This window comes from Paramormyrops kingsleyae, chromosome 6 (assembly GCF_048594095.1).
Source record: "Paramormyrops kingsleyae isolate MSU_618 chromosome 6, PKINGS_0.4, whole genome shotgun sequence".
NCBI classification, from domain to species: Eukaryota; Metazoa; Chordata; class Actinopteri; order Osteoglossiformes; family Mormyridae; genus Paramormyrops; species Paramormyrops kingsleyae.
This window is the reverse complement of record NC_132802.1, coordinates 6,796,994-6,817,344: the sequence shown is the minus strand read 5'-3', so window position 1 is coordinate 6,817,344 and position 20,351 is coordinate 6,796,994. Positions and strand designations below refer to the sequence as shown.

The 20,351-nt window shown below is 44.4% G+C and overlaps 1 protein-coding gene across 2 annotated transcripts; it reads left to right on the top strand.

Annotated features, from left to right (window-relative positions):
- Window positions 1-29: 29 nt before the first annotated feature.
- clcn6 (chloride channel 6) lies at window positions 30-20,249 on the top strand. 2 transcript variants are annotated; one of them, XM_023841518.2, is made up of 23 exons: window positions 30-151; window positions 1,018-1,077; window positions 1,233-1,298; window positions 1,859-1,924; window positions 2,066-2,132; window positions 2,304-2,410; window positions 2,620-2,746; window positions 3,214-3,281; window positions 3,524-3,582; window positions 4,297-4,429; window positions 4,834-4,947; window positions 5,325-5,491; window positions 6,213-6,330; window positions 6,414-6,543; window positions 6,978-7,131; window positions 8,462-8,618; window positions 9,022-9,128; window positions 9,219-9,405; window positions 9,923-10,080; window positions 11,042-11,198; window positions 11,618-11,725; window positions 11,814-11,939; window positions 15,604-20,249. In XM_023841518.2, the coding sequence occupies exons 1-23, from the start codon at window positions 77-79 to the stop codon at window positions 15,682-15,684; spliced, it is 2,592 nt and encodes an 863-aa protein (XP_023697286.2). In that variant the 5' UTR covers window positions 30-76; the 3' UTR covers window positions 15,685-20,249. The 2 variants fall into 2 exon arrangements, with proteins under 2 accessions (XP_023697286.2, XP_072569613.1); XM_072713512.1 differs by lacking the exon at window positions 15,604-20,249 and adding an exon at window positions 13,065-14,324.
- The last annotated feature ends 102 nt before the right edge of the window (window positions 20,250-20,351 follow it).

The window sequence follows — 20,351 nt, the reverse complement described above, 5'->3', positions numbered from 1 at the left end:
ACAACACGAGCAGGTGGGAGGGGCCTGTGGGTCACATGACACGTGTGTTGTCAATGGGATCGATCGGCCGGTGAAAATGGCGTGTTGTGGGAGCTGTCTGTGCTGCCAGTGCTGCTGCAGGGAAGGCGAGACGCGGACCCCCGAGGAACTGGTACAGTGGGCCGAACGAGCGGTTGACTCGCAGAACTTTAAGATGATGGCTGTGTTCACCTTTTATACGTGTATGTTATTGGATTTTTTTTAAATTCAGTTAGCACGAAGCTAGGTCCATGGTTCCGAAAACTCCACCCTGCATCGCTAGGTAGCCAGCTAGCAATCTGATTATTTTGAGTTGCCAGTTCTCAATCCTCATAAATGATTTGCTGTGAAATGTTATATCGTGCGGAAACGGCGTTTCTTAGTCGTTTTGTTGCAGCAAAAAGTACAACCTGAATTGCTGGTTTCACATTACAGGGGAACTGCATTGTCTGCAATTAAATAAATGCAGAGTTAATGGTTTTTTTTCCACTGCCATCGCCACAGGATTTTAAAAGCTAATAATGTACAGAAAGCAAGAGGTTAATAAGTAGTCGAAATAACGGGTGATTCCACGTTAACTATGACTTGCATAGTGAAACATGAGTCATGCAACAGCAAGCTAGCTGGCAGATGCCCCGCTTTGTTTGGCAGTATAACTATGGGGCTGGCCATCGCGATCCCTGGCGCTAAATAGGTCTGATCCGTTGAGACTTATTATAAGTCGTATTATTTCAGTATTGAAGACCGTTATCAGCAGAACCAGACAACGCCCTCATTATAGCTTGTATTCATGAACGGAATGTGGTGCAACTTTTGGTCCATGTTTGTTTCCTGGCTTGTGGCTTCACGTTCTATGGATGATTCAGAACCAGAAGGTATCCCAATACAACCACACCAAAGCAAGAAACTTGAACCGCATCTAAAATTATTAAATAAGCTTTTATCTTTATGCCATAATATAATGCTCTCTTTTTTCATTCTAATATGCTGTGATGCCAGACAATTCTTGGGGAGACACGCGAAGATGAAGATGAGATCCTTCCACGGAAAGATTATGAGGTAAAATATATATATATATATAATATATTCTGTGGTGGATCCAAAGTACATGCATGTTAACTATTTCCCAGTCATGAGATGTGTTGGAAACAACACAATACTTTTGCGTGATTGGGTAATAAAATGCTGACTTTGAGCTTGTTCTCCTGCGGCAGAGCTTGGACTATGACAGGTGCATCAATGAACCGTATGTCGACGTCCTGGAGGGCATTGATAATAAGGTAGTCATAATAATACGTTTTCATTGGCCACCCTATAAGTAGGAAGTCGCAATAAAAAGATTTTACTGCCCTTGGTGATAGTAAATTTGCTGTAGAAACCTTTATGTTTGGTAATATGCAATGTACATTTATTAAATGGTAAAATGTATGTTAGTTGTTATAACGGTTAGTATCAAGGGCTAGGAGGAGTTGGGTCTGTCCTACTGTTATGAAAGTCTCTACAGTCAGCTTGCATCCAGCATTCATTGGGGCATCTACACTAACTGCCAAAACATGCTTCCTACTACTCAGACTTAGAAGGAAGGCTTGGATGATCTTCATTTGTTACATCTATGAGTCACTTCAGTTTTCTGTTTATGTTTCATTGAGTTTAGGACTCTGAATGACTCAGCCCAGCTTTGGGAAACTTTAATTCCCCTTTGGCAAAACACATGTCAAATTGTCACAGTAACTCTTCTTAACATTATTATTTTTTATTGTCTTTTATTCAGCAACATTATATGCATTTTGTTTTAGCCAAGAAAGTAACTTTTTTTTTCTGGTTTTTACTTAAAAAATAGAAAGCAAAGAAGTATGAAGCTGTGAAGTGGATGCTGGTGTTTGCCATCGGCGTTTCCATCGGCATGGTGAGTCATTTTTAATTCATAGTTTATTACTATGGAGAGATTCTGCATTTGAAACTCCTCTGTGCTGCCTCCGGCCTGTGGACAGCTGTAATGTGTGACTTTGAAAGAGGAAACTGTGAGCCCTTGTTTGGTTCTTTTCAGGTTGGCCTTTTTGTGGACTTCTTCGTCAGACTGTTCACTCAGCTGAAGTTTAATTTGGTTGGAAGATGTATCCTTTGTAAATTACATAATCGCTTCCACCCAGCTAGCAATTAGATTTCACAAGGTTGACGTGCCGATCCTGTAATTGCAGCCTTGCTTCTCTGTTTATGTGACCCTTGCTTGTCCAGGTCCACAGACTGTCCCCTTGCTCTGTCCTGCCTTGACTCCCTTGCCTAAGCTGTGGAGGAGTGCAGTGAGAGAGGCTGCCTGGCTCTTTCTCTGCTGGAGCTGCTGGCCTTCAACATGGCCTTTGTCTTCATCGCCAGCATGTTTGTTCTCATCGAGGTACAGCGTCGGAGCCAAACCCTTCCCGCATTCAACTGGCGCTTAATGTTCTCTCCCAGTGATCATAATTTTTATTTTAGGGGAAAAACATTCAGGTTTGATTTTTTTGGTTTGCCACCTGTGGTTGAGTTTTGAGGCATTGAGGGTGTTTGCCCCATACAGTCATCCATGCTCACTTGCAGCTCATGCTTCTGCATCTGCCTTTATAGCCCATAGCAGTGGGTTCTGGCATCCCCGAGATCAAGAGCTACCTGAACGGGGTGAAGATCCCTGGCATTGTCCGTCTCCGCACGTTCCTCTGCAAGGCCCTTGGTGTTCTGTTCGCGGTGGCTGGAGGTATCTCACCGTTCTTTGTACTTTGACCACGGATCGAAATGAAAACCTGTTTGATCTCCACCTCGTTCCACGAGTCGGCCAAATCAAACATTCCCTACAACAATAATACAGAGATGAAAACTGATTCATTGCTTAAGGGAGAGATGAGCTTCAGTTATGTGGCTTTGCAGTGTTATTTATTTACGTGGAAGGCAGTGGACTGAGATATAATGTTCCTCAGATCCATTCACCAGAACTTGGGAGTTTTTGTAAAGTGCAGGCCTTACACTCTTTTCATTGGCTAAGGGGTTGTCAGTATAGCTCAAAGGTGGTAGGAGTTAATGCTGTCAGCATACATGTTCACTGGTAACATCGGGGGCTGTTTTGAGGTTGATTTAATTGCAGAGACCACCACTGTCATGGCTGAGCGTGTCCCAGCAATGTCGCACTGCCTCTCTCAGGTTATAACTGAGTCCTCTTGTTCCCAGGTCTCTTTGTGGGGAAGGAGGGACCGATGATACACAGCGGGGCCATCGTGGGTGCTGGGCTTCCTCAGGTACACAAAGTGTTCGCTGCTCAGTGAGCTCTGGTCACGTGACAAGGGATGGTCACATGATAGAAATGCTGAAATATAAGCAAACTTTGACTGTACTGGGAGTGTTTGGCAGTTTACTGTAGTCTAATGTTACCATGCTAAAGTATAATATTATTGCTGTATCGTTGTAATTTTACATTGTACTTTACGGTATCGGTCAAATCATTTTTTTGGTCTTTATTTTAACTTCACGCATTCTCTAGTTTCAGAGCATCACATTCCGGAAGATCCATCTTAACTTCCCCTATTTCCGTAGCGACAGGTGAGCTCCTCCTGCTTCCCAGAATCCTCGCTGGCCGTACCTCTGCTGACTTTATAAACGTGTGTTAGACATCGACCGAGAAGAGCGGCACCCACAGTCTAAAATTTGAGAGAGTCATTGTGTAGCTTAGTGTCAGACTGCTTAGTCAGTGATTTTTTTAAGGGGAGTTTTTTCTGTAGGTCATTTTATGTAAAGTGACTTAGACAGCAGTTTCAACTATTCTTGCTGACTTGTATGACCAGATACTATTATTGTCATTATTAATATTCCATCTATCCCTGTTCCCATAATCCTTTGTCTGGTACAGGGTTCCTGGCTCCTACCCTAGAGTGCCTGAGGATTGTCGTTATTTTGGCAGGGTTTTCATGGTAAAGGTCAAAGCAGCTGCACCCTGCTGGCAGAGGTGGAAGGTTCAGGTCCAGAGAGTACAAATCCAGACCAAGGTTTTGTTTCAACCAACCAGTTGAGTACTCTGTGACTGTGACTGTTCCTACTCAAGTGGTTGGTTGAAACAAAATCTTGGTCTGGATTTGTACTTTCTGGACCTGAACTTTCCATCTGGTCAGAAGCGCAGGTCTTCAGCCTCTGTGTTCCTGTTGTCCTGTAAAAATGGCAGGAACGGCAGACGGCTGCTATGTGACTGTGGGCCGAAGCCTGTGCTGAGTCACCCGAATGGTGTCACGTGTGTGAGTCGCTCCTTCTGTGCCGTCGCAGGGACAAGAGGGACTTCGTGTCTGCGGGGGCTGCGGCAGGCGTGGCAGCCGCCTTCGGGGCGCCCATTGGGGGGACGCTCTTCAGCCTGGAGGAGGGCTCCTCCTTCTGGAACCAGGCCCTCACCTGGAAAGTGGTGAGATTGCAGAGCTGAGCCCGTCTGCCTCTCTGTCTGACAGCGGCATTAGATTTTTGTGAATGAGCAAATACTGAACTTTTACTGGACAGACTAATATCATAATATTAGTATCATGTGTATAGAAATAGATGTTAAAATGGTTAACAGTTGTGCTTTGATTGTAGAATCCTCATAAATGCGTATTTGTTCATAATCCCTGGGCAGGAATGCAGAGCCCTGCACGATTACACCTCTCAGGTCTGGTTTGGGAACAATTATCTCAAATCGGCAGTTTACTCTTTGAGTGGGGTGTGGCATTTGAAGCGAGCTGTGCTGTAACCGCGGATGTAGATTGTCTGGTGACACAAAGGGCCGACGCTGACGCCCTTGTCCCCCGTCCCTCCCCTCCTCCCGCTGCACAGCTCTTCTGCTCCATGTCGGCCACCTTCACCCTCAACTTCTTCCGCTCGGGAATCAACTACAGCAAGTGGGGCTCCTTCCAGCTGCCCGGTCTGCTCAACTTCGGCGAGTTCAGGGTGAGGCGCTCGCTCGTCATTTCAGCCTGAGGGGCCTCCTCACTGGGCTTCCCCCATGAAGTCCTTTCCCAACTGGAAAGGTGACCCAAAACCATACCCTCATCAGTGGTTTACAAGTCACATCTCATAGCTTGCGAGTAATTTTCCTCTCTTCTCTGATTCATCTCCACTGTACTTAGGGCAACATCTTTATGTTCACTTGTGTCTTTGTCAAAGGCAGAAGTGTAAAGATTTCTTGGGATTTGATTTGGAGTTGCTGTGCTGTTTTGCTCTTTAGGACAGCTGGATTCTCTGCTGGTTGTGGAGAATCTAGCACACTTGTATGTGACTCTCTCTCTCTCACTCTCTCTCTCTCTCTCTCTCTCTCTCTCTCTCAGTGTCTGAATGGGGACAAGAGTTGCCACTTGTGGACAGCAGTGGACTTGGCGTTCTTTGTGATCATGGGTGTCGTGGGTGGCCTCTTGGGGGCGCTCTTCAATTGCATGAACAAGAGGCTGGCAAAGTACCGCATGAAGAACGTGCACCCCAAAGCTAAGTTCATCAGGTACTGTCAAATCCCCCTCCCCTTGATCCAGCATCTACTACTGCGTTCATAAGTGGTGGCTACTTTAACATTAGCTTTGTGCTAATGTGGCTACTTGTTCACCGTAATCCAACAGTGCTTGAATTTTTCCATACATTTTCCAGGAAGCTCAAGGGACCCTCAGCATGTTAGGCCATTGATTAGTGTTTCCCAATCCGGTCCTTGGGGCCACAGACAGTCTGGCAGGGAGCTTGGAGGGAGCAAAAACATGGACCGACTTTGTGTCCCTGAGGACCGGACTGGGAAACACTGCCATATACTATGGGGTAGTTCAGCAACCCTAGTTGACTCACCACATGTTTTGGGGAAAACCTTGTGGAAACGAGGAGAACATGCAACCACATACAATGCAGGGGGCACCGGAGTGTGCAAGGAAACATTTCATTAAAAATAGTGAACAGTGTGCTACTTTGTATTTTGGTTGTCTCTGCCAAAAACAGCTTTGAGTGTGTGCGCACGTGTGTGTGTGTGTGTGTGATTTCTTTTCTTTTGCTTTACTTTAGGTTTAATTTAATTTAGGTTAATATTAAGTGACATTTCATCCACTAAAACCGTTAAACTGGTTGATCATTTTAAGAAGGTGAAGCTGCAGAATGAGCGATGTTTCTGTTCGGCTAACTCCGGCCCACTTTGTTTCCCTCCTTTGCCCCACCCCCCCGGCCCCCCCATGGTCTGGTGTCAGGGTGCTGGAGAGTCTGCTCATCTCCTTGGTAACGACGGTGGTGATATTCGTGGCCTCCATGACGCTGGGAGAGTGCCGCGACCTCTTGCCTTCGACGTCCAACAACACCACCACTCTGGTAAGTCCCCTCCGCATTTAGTGTGCTGTGTGTTCTTTGGGGGCGGCGGGCGTTAAATCGATGGCTAAAGCAAGAATCTGCAGGTGTCGGGCAACGAGGACGTCAACTCCACCGTGAAGCAGTTCTTCTGCCCGAATAAGACGTACAACGACATGGCTACACTCTTCTTTAACCCCCAAGAAGTGGCCATCAACCAGCTCTTCCACCAAGATGGTGAGCTAATGTCTCGGGCCGGCACACCATGAGTATAGCACCCCTCTGGGGCTCTGACACACCTTTCCACCCTGCACCAGGTGCACAGATGCACACCTACCATTTTGGTTTATCTGAAGTGACCCGTACTCTATGGAATGCACATTCACACTGCCTGTATTCCTTCATCTGCTCCATAATCTTCATCTGCTGATCATAGTGTCTAAAGTACCACTGAACACCTTGTAACTTGATCTTCTAAGTTGCATGAATCGACCTTCATTCACACTTCAGAGCTTCCCCAGCCTTCAGGTCCCACGTCCGTCCTGCTTCCTGCTAATTACCCACTAAGTCTGGGACTCTGGCTGTTTAGGTTAAATATTCACAGCAGCAGAGCCGCACTTCCGGGCGTGAAACGTGCTCTTGACCGCCGGCCGCCGTCGTCTCTCTTGCAGGAACCTTCAGTCCGGTGACTCTGACCATCTTCTTCGTGCTCTACTTCCTGCTGGCCTGCTGGACATACGGAGTCTCTGTTCCCAGCGGCCTTTTCGTTCCCTCCCTGCTCTGTGGTGCGGCCTTCGGCCGTCTGGTGGCTAACGTCCTCAAAATGTAAGCCTGGTGCCACTACTCTAGTGTCCATGTGTTTTGCACGCAGTGCATAGAAATTTGAATCTAAGTAGCACTGCTATTCCGAAACTGGCTCAGGTATAACAGTGGTTTGGTAATCTATTGGCAGTAAGGGGCAGCCAGTGAGGTACAGTGAAATTCCATTTTGTATTAAATATTTTCCTTCAATTAATTACTTAATTTTTTGTAACAGGATCTCAGTACAGTGCATTACGGTTGTAGAAAAGAAGTTACGTTTTTCTGTGGACATTTCTATAGCCAGCCTTGTATATCCTGAACTTACTTGCACTGTACACTGTAACGCACTGTATTAATTTTGTGCTGTATATCTATATATTTAATAGTATTGGGCTGAGCGATATCTAAAAAGTTGCAATATTTTAATTTGAATGCAGATGAAGGATAATATCATTCTGTCCCCACCGCCATACACTTTTTTTGGCCAAAAGTGTGAAAAAGCAACGTACAGAAAATCCACTAAACGTCCAGCATTAAAGCGCGACAGCCTGGTGCCGATTAGCATCGTTAGATTAAATTATGATTTCACAACCCACCTAAAGCAGTGGTTCACACACTATTGTTTACATACACTGATATCTTTGTGTACCATACAAGGAGCTAAAAAATAGTACTGAGGTTTTGCTTAACTGGAAAGGAAGACCAGATGGCCAAACTGAAAGACGGCTCTCGTGTGTAGCCTTGTGCTTGTGGCCCTGACAGGCACTGATCACCACTGAGTCACTTGTCTGATATCATTGATTATTAATAATATTGTCATATTGCCCAGGCCTGTTATACTGTAGAGGTCTATTCGGTAATACAGAATACATTTCAGAAATTCTTCTGCGTAAGGCTCCCCTCGTCTTACTGCCAGTAAATACAGAGATTTTAAAAGCATCCACCCTTTACAAACTGTCAGTGTTTAAGCAGCTCCCGGCTCGCAGCATGCGAGCAGCTGGCTTCCCGCCTCGTCTTGTGCGTTTGATCTCCAGGGCTGTGGGTTTTCTGTGTCACCCGCCTTCGTCCTGGTCTGGTGCTGACCCACTTCTACCTGTTCTAATTTAGCTTTACGAGATGTTACACACTGGTCGTTGATCCGCAAGTAACAAAAGGCGGCTAATCACATTCAGTGAAGAAGCTCCTGCTTTGTTACATGTCGTTTTTACCCATGGAGTTTTTTCCCCCCCTCAAGTGCTCAGTTGTATTTCCTGGCCTGTAGGCAGTTTCCCACAATGCACCACTCCCTCTGTTGTCCTGACTTGACCTGCTTTGCACTAATTCTTCCCACATTGTCTTCTTCCCTTTACCCCAGAAACATTGGCATGAACATATACTCTGGGACCTTTGCTCTGATTGGAGCAGCCGCCTTCCTGGGAGGCGTGGTCCGGATGACCATCAGCCTCACTGTAATTCTTATAGAATCGACCAATGAAATCACATATGGGCTGCCCATTATGATAACACTAATGGTAATGTGTGTATAATATGTTTCTTTTTTTATCCATACTTCCCAATTGGGCAATCATAAAAGCAATTTTAGCATTTTATAAAATGAATTACCAGAGAGTTGGATTGGTTTTTTTGTTTTAATATTGAGCTGACATTCATAAATTGAATGTGTTGTGCTTAATGGTTTTCTTAAGCTATAAGACTTAAATATTGGAAATTGTCCAGAATAATTGGTTTGGAGGTTGTACTGTGTTGCCATAGGTTCTAATGTCTGTTGTTTTGCATCAAGGCTTCGTTGAACTTTGGTGAAAGATTAGTTGCTAAACTGATATGCTAGAAAAATTTTGCAGGCATGGTGTGACTTGAGGCTTCATGCTTTGCAATGATCCAAATGTTTAGATTATTGTATGAAACTACTTTCAGGTGGCAAAGTGGACCGGGGATTTCTTCAACAAGGGCATATATGACATCCACATTAAGCTGAAGGGCGTTCCTCTTCTGGAGTGGGAGACAGAGGCGGAGATGGACAAGTGAGTGATCCAATGAGAAGCGCTGCATTTATGTCGTACCCCCACCCCCCCCCACCCAGAGAAATGGCTGAGTGCCGCCCTTGGTTTCAGGCTGACGGCCAGTGACATCATGGAGCCCAACCTGACCTACGTGTATCCACACACCCGCATCCAGTCCCTGGTCAGCATCCTGAGGACTACGGTGTACCACGCCTTCCCGGTGGTGACCGAGAACCGGGACAACGAGAAGGAGTTCATGAAGGGCAACATCCTCATCAGTAACAACATTCGCTTCAAGGTAAATGCCGCACCCGACCACTATGTGGCACTAGAACTCTGTGTATGTGCCCTTGCTCCACAGAATTGTGGTGCCAGAATGACACTGTTAATCTGGCAGCAGAGAGGTTTGTGTGTGTGTGTGTGTGTGTGTGTGTGTGTGTGTGTGTGTGTCAGTCACTGCAGCTCGGAAATATCCCCTGCAAACAGGGTCGGCTCTCGCTATATACAGTCACCTAGGGCCCCCAAATTACCTGTATTGTGGAAGACCTGAAATAATAATCTTTTCTTGCTAGGCCTCCCAATTAACATTTTGCGTAGGGTCCCAGAGAAGGTGGATATATGGCAGCATCTTGGAGAAAGAGCTGCTTGTTTGTAGGGGGGTGGGAGGTATGTACAGAGGTCAATACAACATGAAGAGGTCATGCCCTCTGAGCAGGTCTCCATTGTCCCGTGAGCATCACTGCAGGTATCTAAATTTGGAATCTGAAGTTTGTGTATGCCTTATGATGATGGTGCCTCTTGTGGTCCACCCTCAGAAGAGCAGCGTCCTGACCCGGGCCGGCGAGCAGCGTCGGCGCTGCCAGTCCATGAAGTCGTACCCGTCCAGCGAGCTGCGGAATGTCTGCGATGAGCAGGAGGTTTCCCAGCCGGTCGGAGATAGCCAGGACATCTTGGAGCAGATGCTGGAGAGGAGGTGGGGGCCGGCTGAGGGGGGGGCACCAAACCACACGTTTGAATTTTCTTCAATGGACCATCTCCTGTAACCCTTCACAAATTCAGTTTGCTGAATCAGGGCTAGGAATTTTATCGTAGTAACGCGTAGCATTAATATTTATTCATAATATTTCTTTGATCAAATTAACGCATGGAGCTTGTCGATATCCTAATGCGAGAATAGTATGAGCGAAGATTTTTCATTGAGACCTGCAACATTCCTTCCTGCTTGTAAACAACGTGAGTTTACTTTGTGACACCACACAGAATCCCATAATTCAAAGCTAAAATCAAAACAATCAATTAGCGTCTCATGGGGAAACTGATGTAACCTTTGTTTTAAAAATTTGTCAGACGGATGCATACTTAGGATAAAAATGTCATAATTTTCGTTCTACCTTAAAATATTTAATATGGTTTTTTTATGTTTCTAAGCTCACTTTCAGTGGTTGTCAAGCTTCTGTTTGTAGAGGCATTTTCCAAAATGTTTCTGCATTTTAATATTCCTTATTCGTTACTTTGCTGGCCTTCAGTCGGCATAATATAAAGATGAAGACATTGTATTTATGATGATGATGATGTTGTTGATGCTTTATTTTATATTTGCACGAGTACATTGGAATTCTTATTTTTCCTACCATGAATAGCGAAACATGAGAGTGAAACGTGGGGTCTGAGCGCTGGAGTCATGCCATTTATCTGGCCCCCCTGGAATGTATTGTAGGGTTAGGGGCCTTGCTCAAGGGCCCAACGGTCATGTGACTGCAGGCCTTATCTCGAGTCCTATCAGATATTCATGAAGCAGCCTTAAAATTTCCAGCAGTGTTTTGTGTTGGGAAGGTTAACTTGAAGTCCAGGCAGAAAGTTAACAGTTCCTCCTGCCCTAATATACACGGTATCTGTGGGTGTGTTAGTGAGTGTCCCTGGCGTCCATCTTGCAGGCACACGCCTTACCCCAGCCTGTACCCCATGGAGTCCCCCAGCGAGGACTGGACCATGGAGGAGCGTTTTCGGCCCCTCACCTTCCACGGCCTGATCCTGCGCTCGCAGCTGGTGACCCTGCTGATCCGCGGCGTTTGCTATGCAGAGAACCAGTCGGTCAGTGTCCCGCGGGGCATCACGGTTCCCCGGGCAGGATCGTCAGCATCCGGCCCGGCACAGACCTCCACCCCCCAACTCACTGTGTTTGTGCGGAGATGTATGTTATGCATTAAAGTTTGATTCGGCACCCCACATGCTACATACAATCATTGCATTTAATGCTTGGGCAGTCAATGCAGGCCGGACCATTTTGATAGTATATTAATAATAATAATGATGATAATAGTAATAATAATAAGGAAAATAATAATTTTTTTAAAGCAGTTGCACCATCTTAAATTTAAAATAGGACTGGAATTTTGTCAGTCAATTCTGCAGTTCTGATATGAGGTAGGAGTTTGAGCTCCATTTTTGGAGGCATCGCACAGATTACGTTTAACGAACAGAACTCGAATGTCGTTCCCCGGGTTCTGCAGAGTGCCGCGCAGCCACGCCTGTCCTACTCGGAGATGACGGAGGATTACCCCCGCTACCCCGACATCCACGACCTGGACCTGACCTTGCTGAACCCGCGCATGATCGTGGTGCGTCTCCGTGCCTGGCGCTGCTGGTGAATGTGATGTGGAGGGTCAGGGGGTCGCTTGATGTTGGTGTTTTTGTTCACGCTCTCAGGATGTCACGCCCTACATGAACCCGAGCCCCTACACGGTCTCCCCAAACACCCACGTGTCTCAGGTGTTCAACCTCTTCAGGACTATGGGAATCCGCCATCTCCCTGTGGTCAATGCTGTTGGAGAGGTACTCTACAAATTTCACAGACTGCTACAAATGCAGCAGAGTAATTCCATCTCAAATCAACCAGTGGAAGAGAAATTTTCCACCATCACTTCTCAGATTTTGCTGATTTTTTCACCAATTGTTGGTATTGGCATGAGAACAAAATCCCCCAATTTTTTTGTCCCAACTCCCGCTCGTTAAAAAATGGCAGCCATCTGTATTTTTGGCCTCGACGCACTTCGAGACGTGCCACGCCCCTTTTTGAAATCCTCTTTTCCTTGATAACTCACTGGATATATGTCATATGGAGATGAAACTGGGTGTATTTATGTAATTTTTCATGTAGATTCAGATTCTGCAATCAGAATTTGGCTATCTAATGTGGTTATGGAGATATTTCTGAAAAACCATTTTTTGGGGTACCCCTTTTCGACCCCCCAGAACCCAAGGTCTGCATGTATATATGTTACTCAAAAAAATAGGGGTTACTTCACATCACCTCATCTTGAAAATAAATAAAAACCAGGGGTGTGTTATGCCCTGTTTTATAGAAATCACCTGTTTTATAAAAATAGAAATTTTAAAGAGATGACATGAGAACAGTGACAAGGACAAAGGGAAGAGAGCTTGTTCTGTACATACACCTGGGTCTGTGGGTCTGAATGTTTATTCAAAGGCTACTCAAAACAAAGTACATCAAAGAGACATGTTTATTTTGGATCTGACCAGCTTTTTACGCACATTAAAGTGTCTGGGTCAAAATTACCCGCAACATCATCTTTGTATACAAACTCTGCACAGACATTCCAGGCACTCGTAGTCACCATAGATTTGTGCCGACCAAAGATGGATTCTTAATGTTCAGACTCTCTGCTGATAGAATGTCCACTATCATTCAAAAGGAACCATCAGTCCAAACAGTCACTTCATCTGAACTTAAACCTGGACAATATGCTGCAGTAGTCTATGATGACAAGTGGTACATTGTTTGTATTGACCAAAGATCTGATGAAAATCAGGACATTTTTGTCAGGTTTATGCATCGCGGGGCATTTGGGAACAATCTGTTTTGGCCAGAAAGCAAAGAAGAATGCTGGATTCCATTCATCCATATACTGACATTAGTTTCTGTTCCTGCTGTCTCAGGTGGAATGGGACGACAATACAGATTGCCAGCTGAGGATATCAAGAACGTTGAAGCATGCTTTGAAAACTTTCAGGCACAGATGACTAAAACCACTTAGGGTGCTTTCACATCTGTGGTTCGGTTCATTTGGTCCGGACCAAGGGCAACAAATGATACAGTGTAGCATTTTTCTGCCGTTTTGGGTCCTTTTCACACCACACTGATTGCTCTGGTCCGAACCAGTTGAAACGAACCAAAATGCAGTCATGTGACAACATCTACATCACTCGTTGGCCAGATGTGCCATTAAACGTATTTCGTAAACTGCTTTTTAATTGGTCAGAATTAACGTGCGGGAAAATTCCAATGGAACTCCCGGAAGTAAACAAAGCGAGGAGACAACAAGCCGGTAGACAACATGCCGCTATTTAGTATGGAGGGACGACTGCGCTGGCTGATTGTATCGCTGGTCATCGTATACCATATAGTTTGTATACATCACTTTAGACAAACTATACATTTCGAGAAAGAAGCGCGGATGCGGCTGAAAAACTTTTTGCAGTTGGGTCTGTTCGAGTTCGGATCATGTTCTCACCACAAACGAACCGCTCCAGTGTTCGTTTGAAAGCGTACCGAGACCACCTCTTCAAGGAGGTCTCGGTACGCTTTTTTGGTCCGCTTTTGGTGCGCACTCGGGTGCGATTGTTACATTCACACCTGCCCAAACGAACCGCACCAAGTAGGAAAACGAACTCTAGTGCGATTCAACCGAACTAAATGAGGCAGGTGTGAAAGCACCCTTAGTGGTCAAGCATTTGTGGAGGCATTTCCTAGCAAAATGACTTTGGTAGCTACAAAGTGCATGTCTTTCCTAGTTGATATTATTTGTGTCACTGCAACTTGACAGGTCTCCTACATGTACATGTACCCTTTTGGTCTTATTCTATGAACTCATTTTGTGGGCTTTGTTCATTCAGAATCAGATACCCAGGGTAATGAAACAAAAACTGTGATTGGTGATTTTTGCTACCAGACCCTTTAGTCTAAAATGTCCTTTCAGTGTAGAGAGATGAATAACTTCATTATGAGTCTTTGACTAGATATGCAGTACAAAAGAATTTGAGGTAACTTCCACTTTGAAAAGAGCAGATTTTATGAATATGCATTAAATATTCTACATATATTGCTGTTCATTTCTATGTGTCAAATCATAAAGTGTGGCAAAACCTGGACAATAAATTTTTGATGATTTCTATGAAACAGGGCATAACACACCCCTGGTTTTTATTTATTTTCAAGATGAGGTGATATGAAGTAACCCCTATTTTTTTGAGTAACATATATACATGCAGACCTTTGGTTCTGGGGGGTCGAAAAGGGGTACCTCCAAAAATGGTTTTTCAGAAATATCTCCATAATCACATTAGATAGCCAAATTCTGATTACAGAATATGAATCTACATGAAAAATTACATAAATACACCCAGTTTCATCTCCATATGACATATAGCCAGTTAGTTATCAAGGAAAAGAGGATTTCAAAAAGGGGCGTGGCACGTCTCGAAGTGCGTCGAGGCCAAAAATAAGGATGGCTGCCATTTTTTAACGAGCGGGAGTTGGGACAAAAAAATTGGGGGATTTTGTTCTCATGCCAATACCAACAATTGGTGAAAAAATCAGCTAAATCTGTGATCATGTGGTGGAACCCACTGGTTGATTTGAGATGGAATCACCCAGCAGCTTAGAATGTGACTGTCATTATATGTCTATAGGTATGCATAAGAATGACTACATAGCAGTCTGCATTAGACCTGGATATTGCCATCTAGTTCACAATATAAAACTTTTCACAATACTAGTGTCATGATTCAATTCATCACGATTCATCATGATATTACCATTGTATCCTTATGGTTAGAACTCCGTTACTGAAATAATTGATCTATTTAAATTTAAAATAGGCCAAATTTAATCAACAGCCATGAATAGCCCTTAACTACCAAGGATAATTCAGTATCTTATATAAAGTTGTTGCAGACGTCACTTCCCAGTTGTATAAACTTAAAGGCAAACGGGGAAAAAAGTATGGAATTAAATATTTGACTTGACAACAGCATTTCAGAGGTAGAAATCTCACTGCATTCTTGCTTTGCAGTGCACTTAGCATAGGCTACATAAACCGCATATTTTTTATTAGCAAATGTTGAAAAAGTATAAAACATTCACCTCTATCATTGTTAAACGGTACTGCAGTAAATGAATAAATTGATGCAAAGGTTCAAAATATCGATGAAAAATTGTGACACTGAATTGCAGTATTGATACAGCTGTAGTTTGCATCACAGTATTTGTATTTTACAACGTACAATGTGTTTCTTTCTCTGTATATGACCTTTGAACTCCACCTGTTATTAATTCCTAGCTACAGCCGTGTTCCCTTCTAGCCAGTCAGATGTCACCACAGTGCTGTCAGCTTTTCCCTCATCATCCTTGATGCCACGCCCCCTTTATTCCCGCCACCACGTCCAGCTTCCCGTTCTTCTGTCGGTTCCCTTTCAGATCGTGGGAATTATCACGCGGCACAACCTGACGCACGAGTTCCTGATGGCCAAGCTCCGACAGCACTACATCACCATCTAACCGGCGCCGCTCGTCTCCACCGGCCCGTCAGGAACGGCCCCGCCGCGGAACAAAGAGGTATCCAGAACCACCCTCCAGAACCACGGTCATTCCTGCCCCGCCCACAGCTCCTGCCACAGACGCCGATGCTTTGTCCTCACTGTCAGAGGGATTTTAGGGACGGTCGGATGGTCCCTGTCGGCTCTCTTCGTTATTAGACCCGCGCCGTTTGCTTCCCGCTGCCCTGATCTGCGGAGTGCTTCACCTGATCTACTGTTGCTTGTGACCTCCATGATGTATCATCAGTGCTTTGCAGCATCAGAACTTTTAAACTGACTTTAATCACCTTTTATTTCATTTTACGGCTTTTTTAAGTATTTGCATTATTTGCACTAGAACAGTTTTAGCTAATAGCATTCCGAATCAGGGCCTATTCGTATATAAGTGTGTTTTTTTTTTTTTTTGATACCTCAGAGTTCAAAATTGGGACGGTTATGAATGGGTGATTGAAATGCGGCAGCGTACAGGTAACGCATGGTGTGTGCCGTAAATCGTCATTCCCGGGGCCGGGGAGGGGGGTTGTCATCTGTTTTCAGTGAAACAGTTGACCGTAAAAATTTGTGTACCAATCACCTGTTGGGACTGATCAATTCAAAGGAAGTGAATAATTTTTAAAGCTCCCTCATGAAAAAAGGGAGAAATAGTATTAGCTAATAGTCAGGGCATATTCCCTTGGTTAACTGGCAGGAGGTACCTGGAATGTCTCCCTTCAGATGCACCAATAAGTGGCTGTAATGTGGTTCTTTGGAATCCAGTCATGACTAGGAGAAAGTAACACTAACGTATCAGTGTAGACAGTTTGGGCACCTGTGTCGTCTGATATCCGTGGGACCATTTGCATGATGTCGTGTAGAGCCCCGCATGACCTGACCATAAGCTAGTCACATAGTGTCCATGCAGGACGCAGTGAGTGCCAGTCCATCACAGCGGTCACACAGAAGGGCAGCGATCACAAAGGACGTGTGCAGGGGGCCAATTGGGACTGTACCACTAAGAGACACGGGGGCGATTTAGTCAGACCCTATGACAGAGAACAGATGAGACACTTCAATTTTCCATTTTTTGCTGCAGTGTCATTTTCAGTGCATGTAACTTAAGCTGATTATATTTTTGTACTTTTATTTATTTTTTAATTTGATTGACAGTCATACTGTGAAGTGCTTTTATATTGTTAATAATAGTAATATTCTGTATTGTCAAACCGAGATAGAAAGTTCCAGTCACAGTAGGCAGTCTAGCTGAAATTGTGAAAATGTCCCCCATTCCCTACAGATCTGGAGGAACAATTTGTGTTGCAGTCTGAGTTGAGAATTTGTTCTTTGAGTAGTGCAAGCTAGATAGATATTCTGCCAGATAACACTGTGAAATGCTATTGCTTGCCCTGGTTGCTTTTAGCTTTCCATTATGGAGATGTATGAATCTGACCTGAGATTCTTTTTCATTTATATCCAATCCTCAGGGACCCCCCCAGATGGTCCACGGTCTCTGAGGACCTATTTGAGAAGCACTGTTTTATATTCTATGCCTGCTTTCGGATCGGTATGAAACTGAAGCGTAACCAGGGAGGAGGAGCCAAGACTGACCAGTCATACTTTCAATATTAATCCTGTAAAAACCAACCAAAAAAAAATCTGTTTGCTCGTGCTGCACTGGCAAGATCGTGCTACGAGCATATCAGCAGTCCAGGGAACATCTTGGCACAAAGGCGTGCCGTTGTTAACGCGGTACAGGTCTTGTAGAGCCGGGGACGGGTTAGTCAGCCTCACGCAGGGCTAGCATGGCTCGACATAGTGATGTGCTGATGTACTGGGGTCAGGTGCTGTGCTTGGTCCTCTGATGTAACGCAAGAATGCCTGAAACTCCTAGTGCGGAAAGTCTGGTTCTGTGCCAGATTATTCATTATGAATAATAATAATAATGATTTTTAATTGCTAAGCAGATGCTCTTTTCCAAAGCTACTTACACAAATTAGTTGCTGGCTTATACATTTATACACACGACTGTTTTTACTGGAACGAGTTCAGATTTTGTACCCAGCTTTTAGCTATGAGTCCAGGTTCTGCTCCTGCAGCCTGACCTTTGCCCTTTCACCCTTGGCCATTTTGAGCCGCGTCATCTTCCTTTACACGCCTGAGTCATGCCTGCGTTTTTCTTCCGTGTGCCCGAATTCCCCGGCGGGCCGCATACTGTCGCATTATGGAGTCGCGGGCCGCACGCCAGCTGCTATGCAATTAAACGGACGTTACGGCGTTCCGTCGCATTGACCCGGGACCCACCTGCCTCCGGCATCTCGCCTTCCTACCGAGCCCTAATTAGCCCTGATTCAGCCGTTTGCTCACTTCTGGCTGTGATTTGACGCATATTTCCATTTCTTTAAATACTTCATGAGGTGTATTAATACTGAGAATAAAACATAAAAGTAACACGTTTGTTTACTGAGCTTTCAATTACCGTTCAACATTTACACTAAATAAATTAGGTAGTCATAAGTTAAATAATGCATAACTGTATTGTTTGGACTGCATATCCTCTGAAGTATGGGGTTAAAGCTCAGGACGTTTCAGGATGTTTTTGTCCGTTTGATTGGACACAAGGGAATTTATTGAGGAAATTTATTTAGCTACATCAGTGTACAGCTTCGACATTTGATTGAGTTGCCCGTGGCTGGTTTGTCAGGTGTTTTGTAACCACTCTGTCAAGCTTCAATCTTTGTTTTTATGGACTATGTTCAGTGGAATGAAACTGGAGAGAGAGTGGCTTCCCTGGACTGGCACTTGGAAAGGCAGGCTTAGCGATACTGGAAAACTGAAAGCGCCGGGCGCGCAGTGTAAGTGATGGGCCTCAACCTGCAGGAGGCAGATAGTCCATCCGGCCTGTCCGAACCACTCAGCCCAGTCTACACCTCATTTTACACATGGAGTTTTTTTCCTGGATAGGTGGTTTTGATAGGTTTCTGATTAAATTTCATTAAATTGCTACGTGGACCGTGTTCTGGTCGTTTGTAGATGAAATGTGAGATCCCAACTCGATGGAGGGAATCCCACTCGTAATATTTCCTTCTTTCCTGATGGGGGATGCCCGGGGATTAGTGTTTTATTATAGGGCCACTCTGTCTCAATGATGGAAGTAGAGTCCTCACATTCCGGGAAATTCATAGTGACATATTCACACGGAGAGTCTGATGGAAGCATAACAATGGTCTTTGTGAACGACATCACTGTGATGGACTTTAGGAAGGATGCACACACAGTGTCCGGAAGGTTCTGTTTTCTTTAGGATCTGTGTGTCTGCAGAATCCCTGTTCATAGGTCTGGTCCCACTGTCATTCTGCTTCTAAAAGTCATTTCAGGATGCCGACATGAAATTATTTTGCACTTGCATTTTGTGAAAGGAATTTTTTTTTATGCATATTTGTGTAATAGTATAATTTATTATCCATGATAAAACACAGGACAAATCTGACTGAAATACATTTGTTGCATTTCATTACATGTATACATAAGTAATCACACAATGCTTTGTGAAACTGGTACCAGTGTTGATATGTTATACATTTGAATAATAATCAAATTTAATTCTCACTTAGTTTGTGTCCCCCTGTGTAGAACTTAGCTATATAACATCAGAAGTTGCTTTTACATGAATGGATTTTTCTACTTTTTTTTAACAGTGTTATTTTCTTTAAAAGACTTATTTTTGTGTTATTGAGTGTATTTAAGTACGCTTTTATAAAGTTGTATTTTTATGCCAGAGTATTGCACGAGGACGATGAGGATGATGACCTTATGCGACTTTGCTGTCCTCCTCTGTTATTAAAATGTCCCAGCTGGTGCCACATATGCCTGTAGAACCATGATCTTTCGTTATTCTGTTTCACGGCTAACCTTCGGTAGCTCTGCGCTTGTCATTTTATTGGGAAGTTTGGTCATTTAACCTGGTTGTTCCTCTGTTGTCTGTCTGCCACCAACACCTCCTGTTTCACAGTCCTGCCTCCCCAAGCCCAGCTTCACAGGTTCAGTCCTGCCCGGCGTAGCGGCGTGCCGATAATTACCCGCCTGGTTGACATTTGAAATGCCTGCTGAGGTGACCTGCCACCCAAATCATTACCTAAGTGCGGTTAAAAGCTAGGAACCAGCAGAAAGCCACAGTGTCTCTGCAGGTCGGCTACCCCTGCTCTGCGATTGGCTGTAATGTTGAGGTAACAGTGTGGCACTCTGCAGGGGTAACTACAGGTCACCGAGAGCTCTGATCATGTGACTCTTACAGGTATTGAGTTCTATATGCGCAAAAACGGAGGCCAGGTCTGTTGTTCCACTACTTTATCCGTGCTAACTTTAGGAAGTATATTCCTTCATTTTAGTAACCTTAACAGTATTCTCAGTGTGTGCCCCTCAAAGTATAGGCTGTCAGATTAATGTATGTCTTTCAAGTGTGGGTGTGGAATTTTTATATAAATACTTGGTTGCCAATATCCACTTCCCCCTCCCCCCCCCCCTTGATCAAATAAAATTAAGTTAAACACTAAATGGTTCCTCTGGTGTTTTCATACAAGTCGCACGCCGTGATAGAACATTTAAATATTCTTTGTTGCAGTTCAACAAGTAAAATTTGATGGATTACTGCCGTAT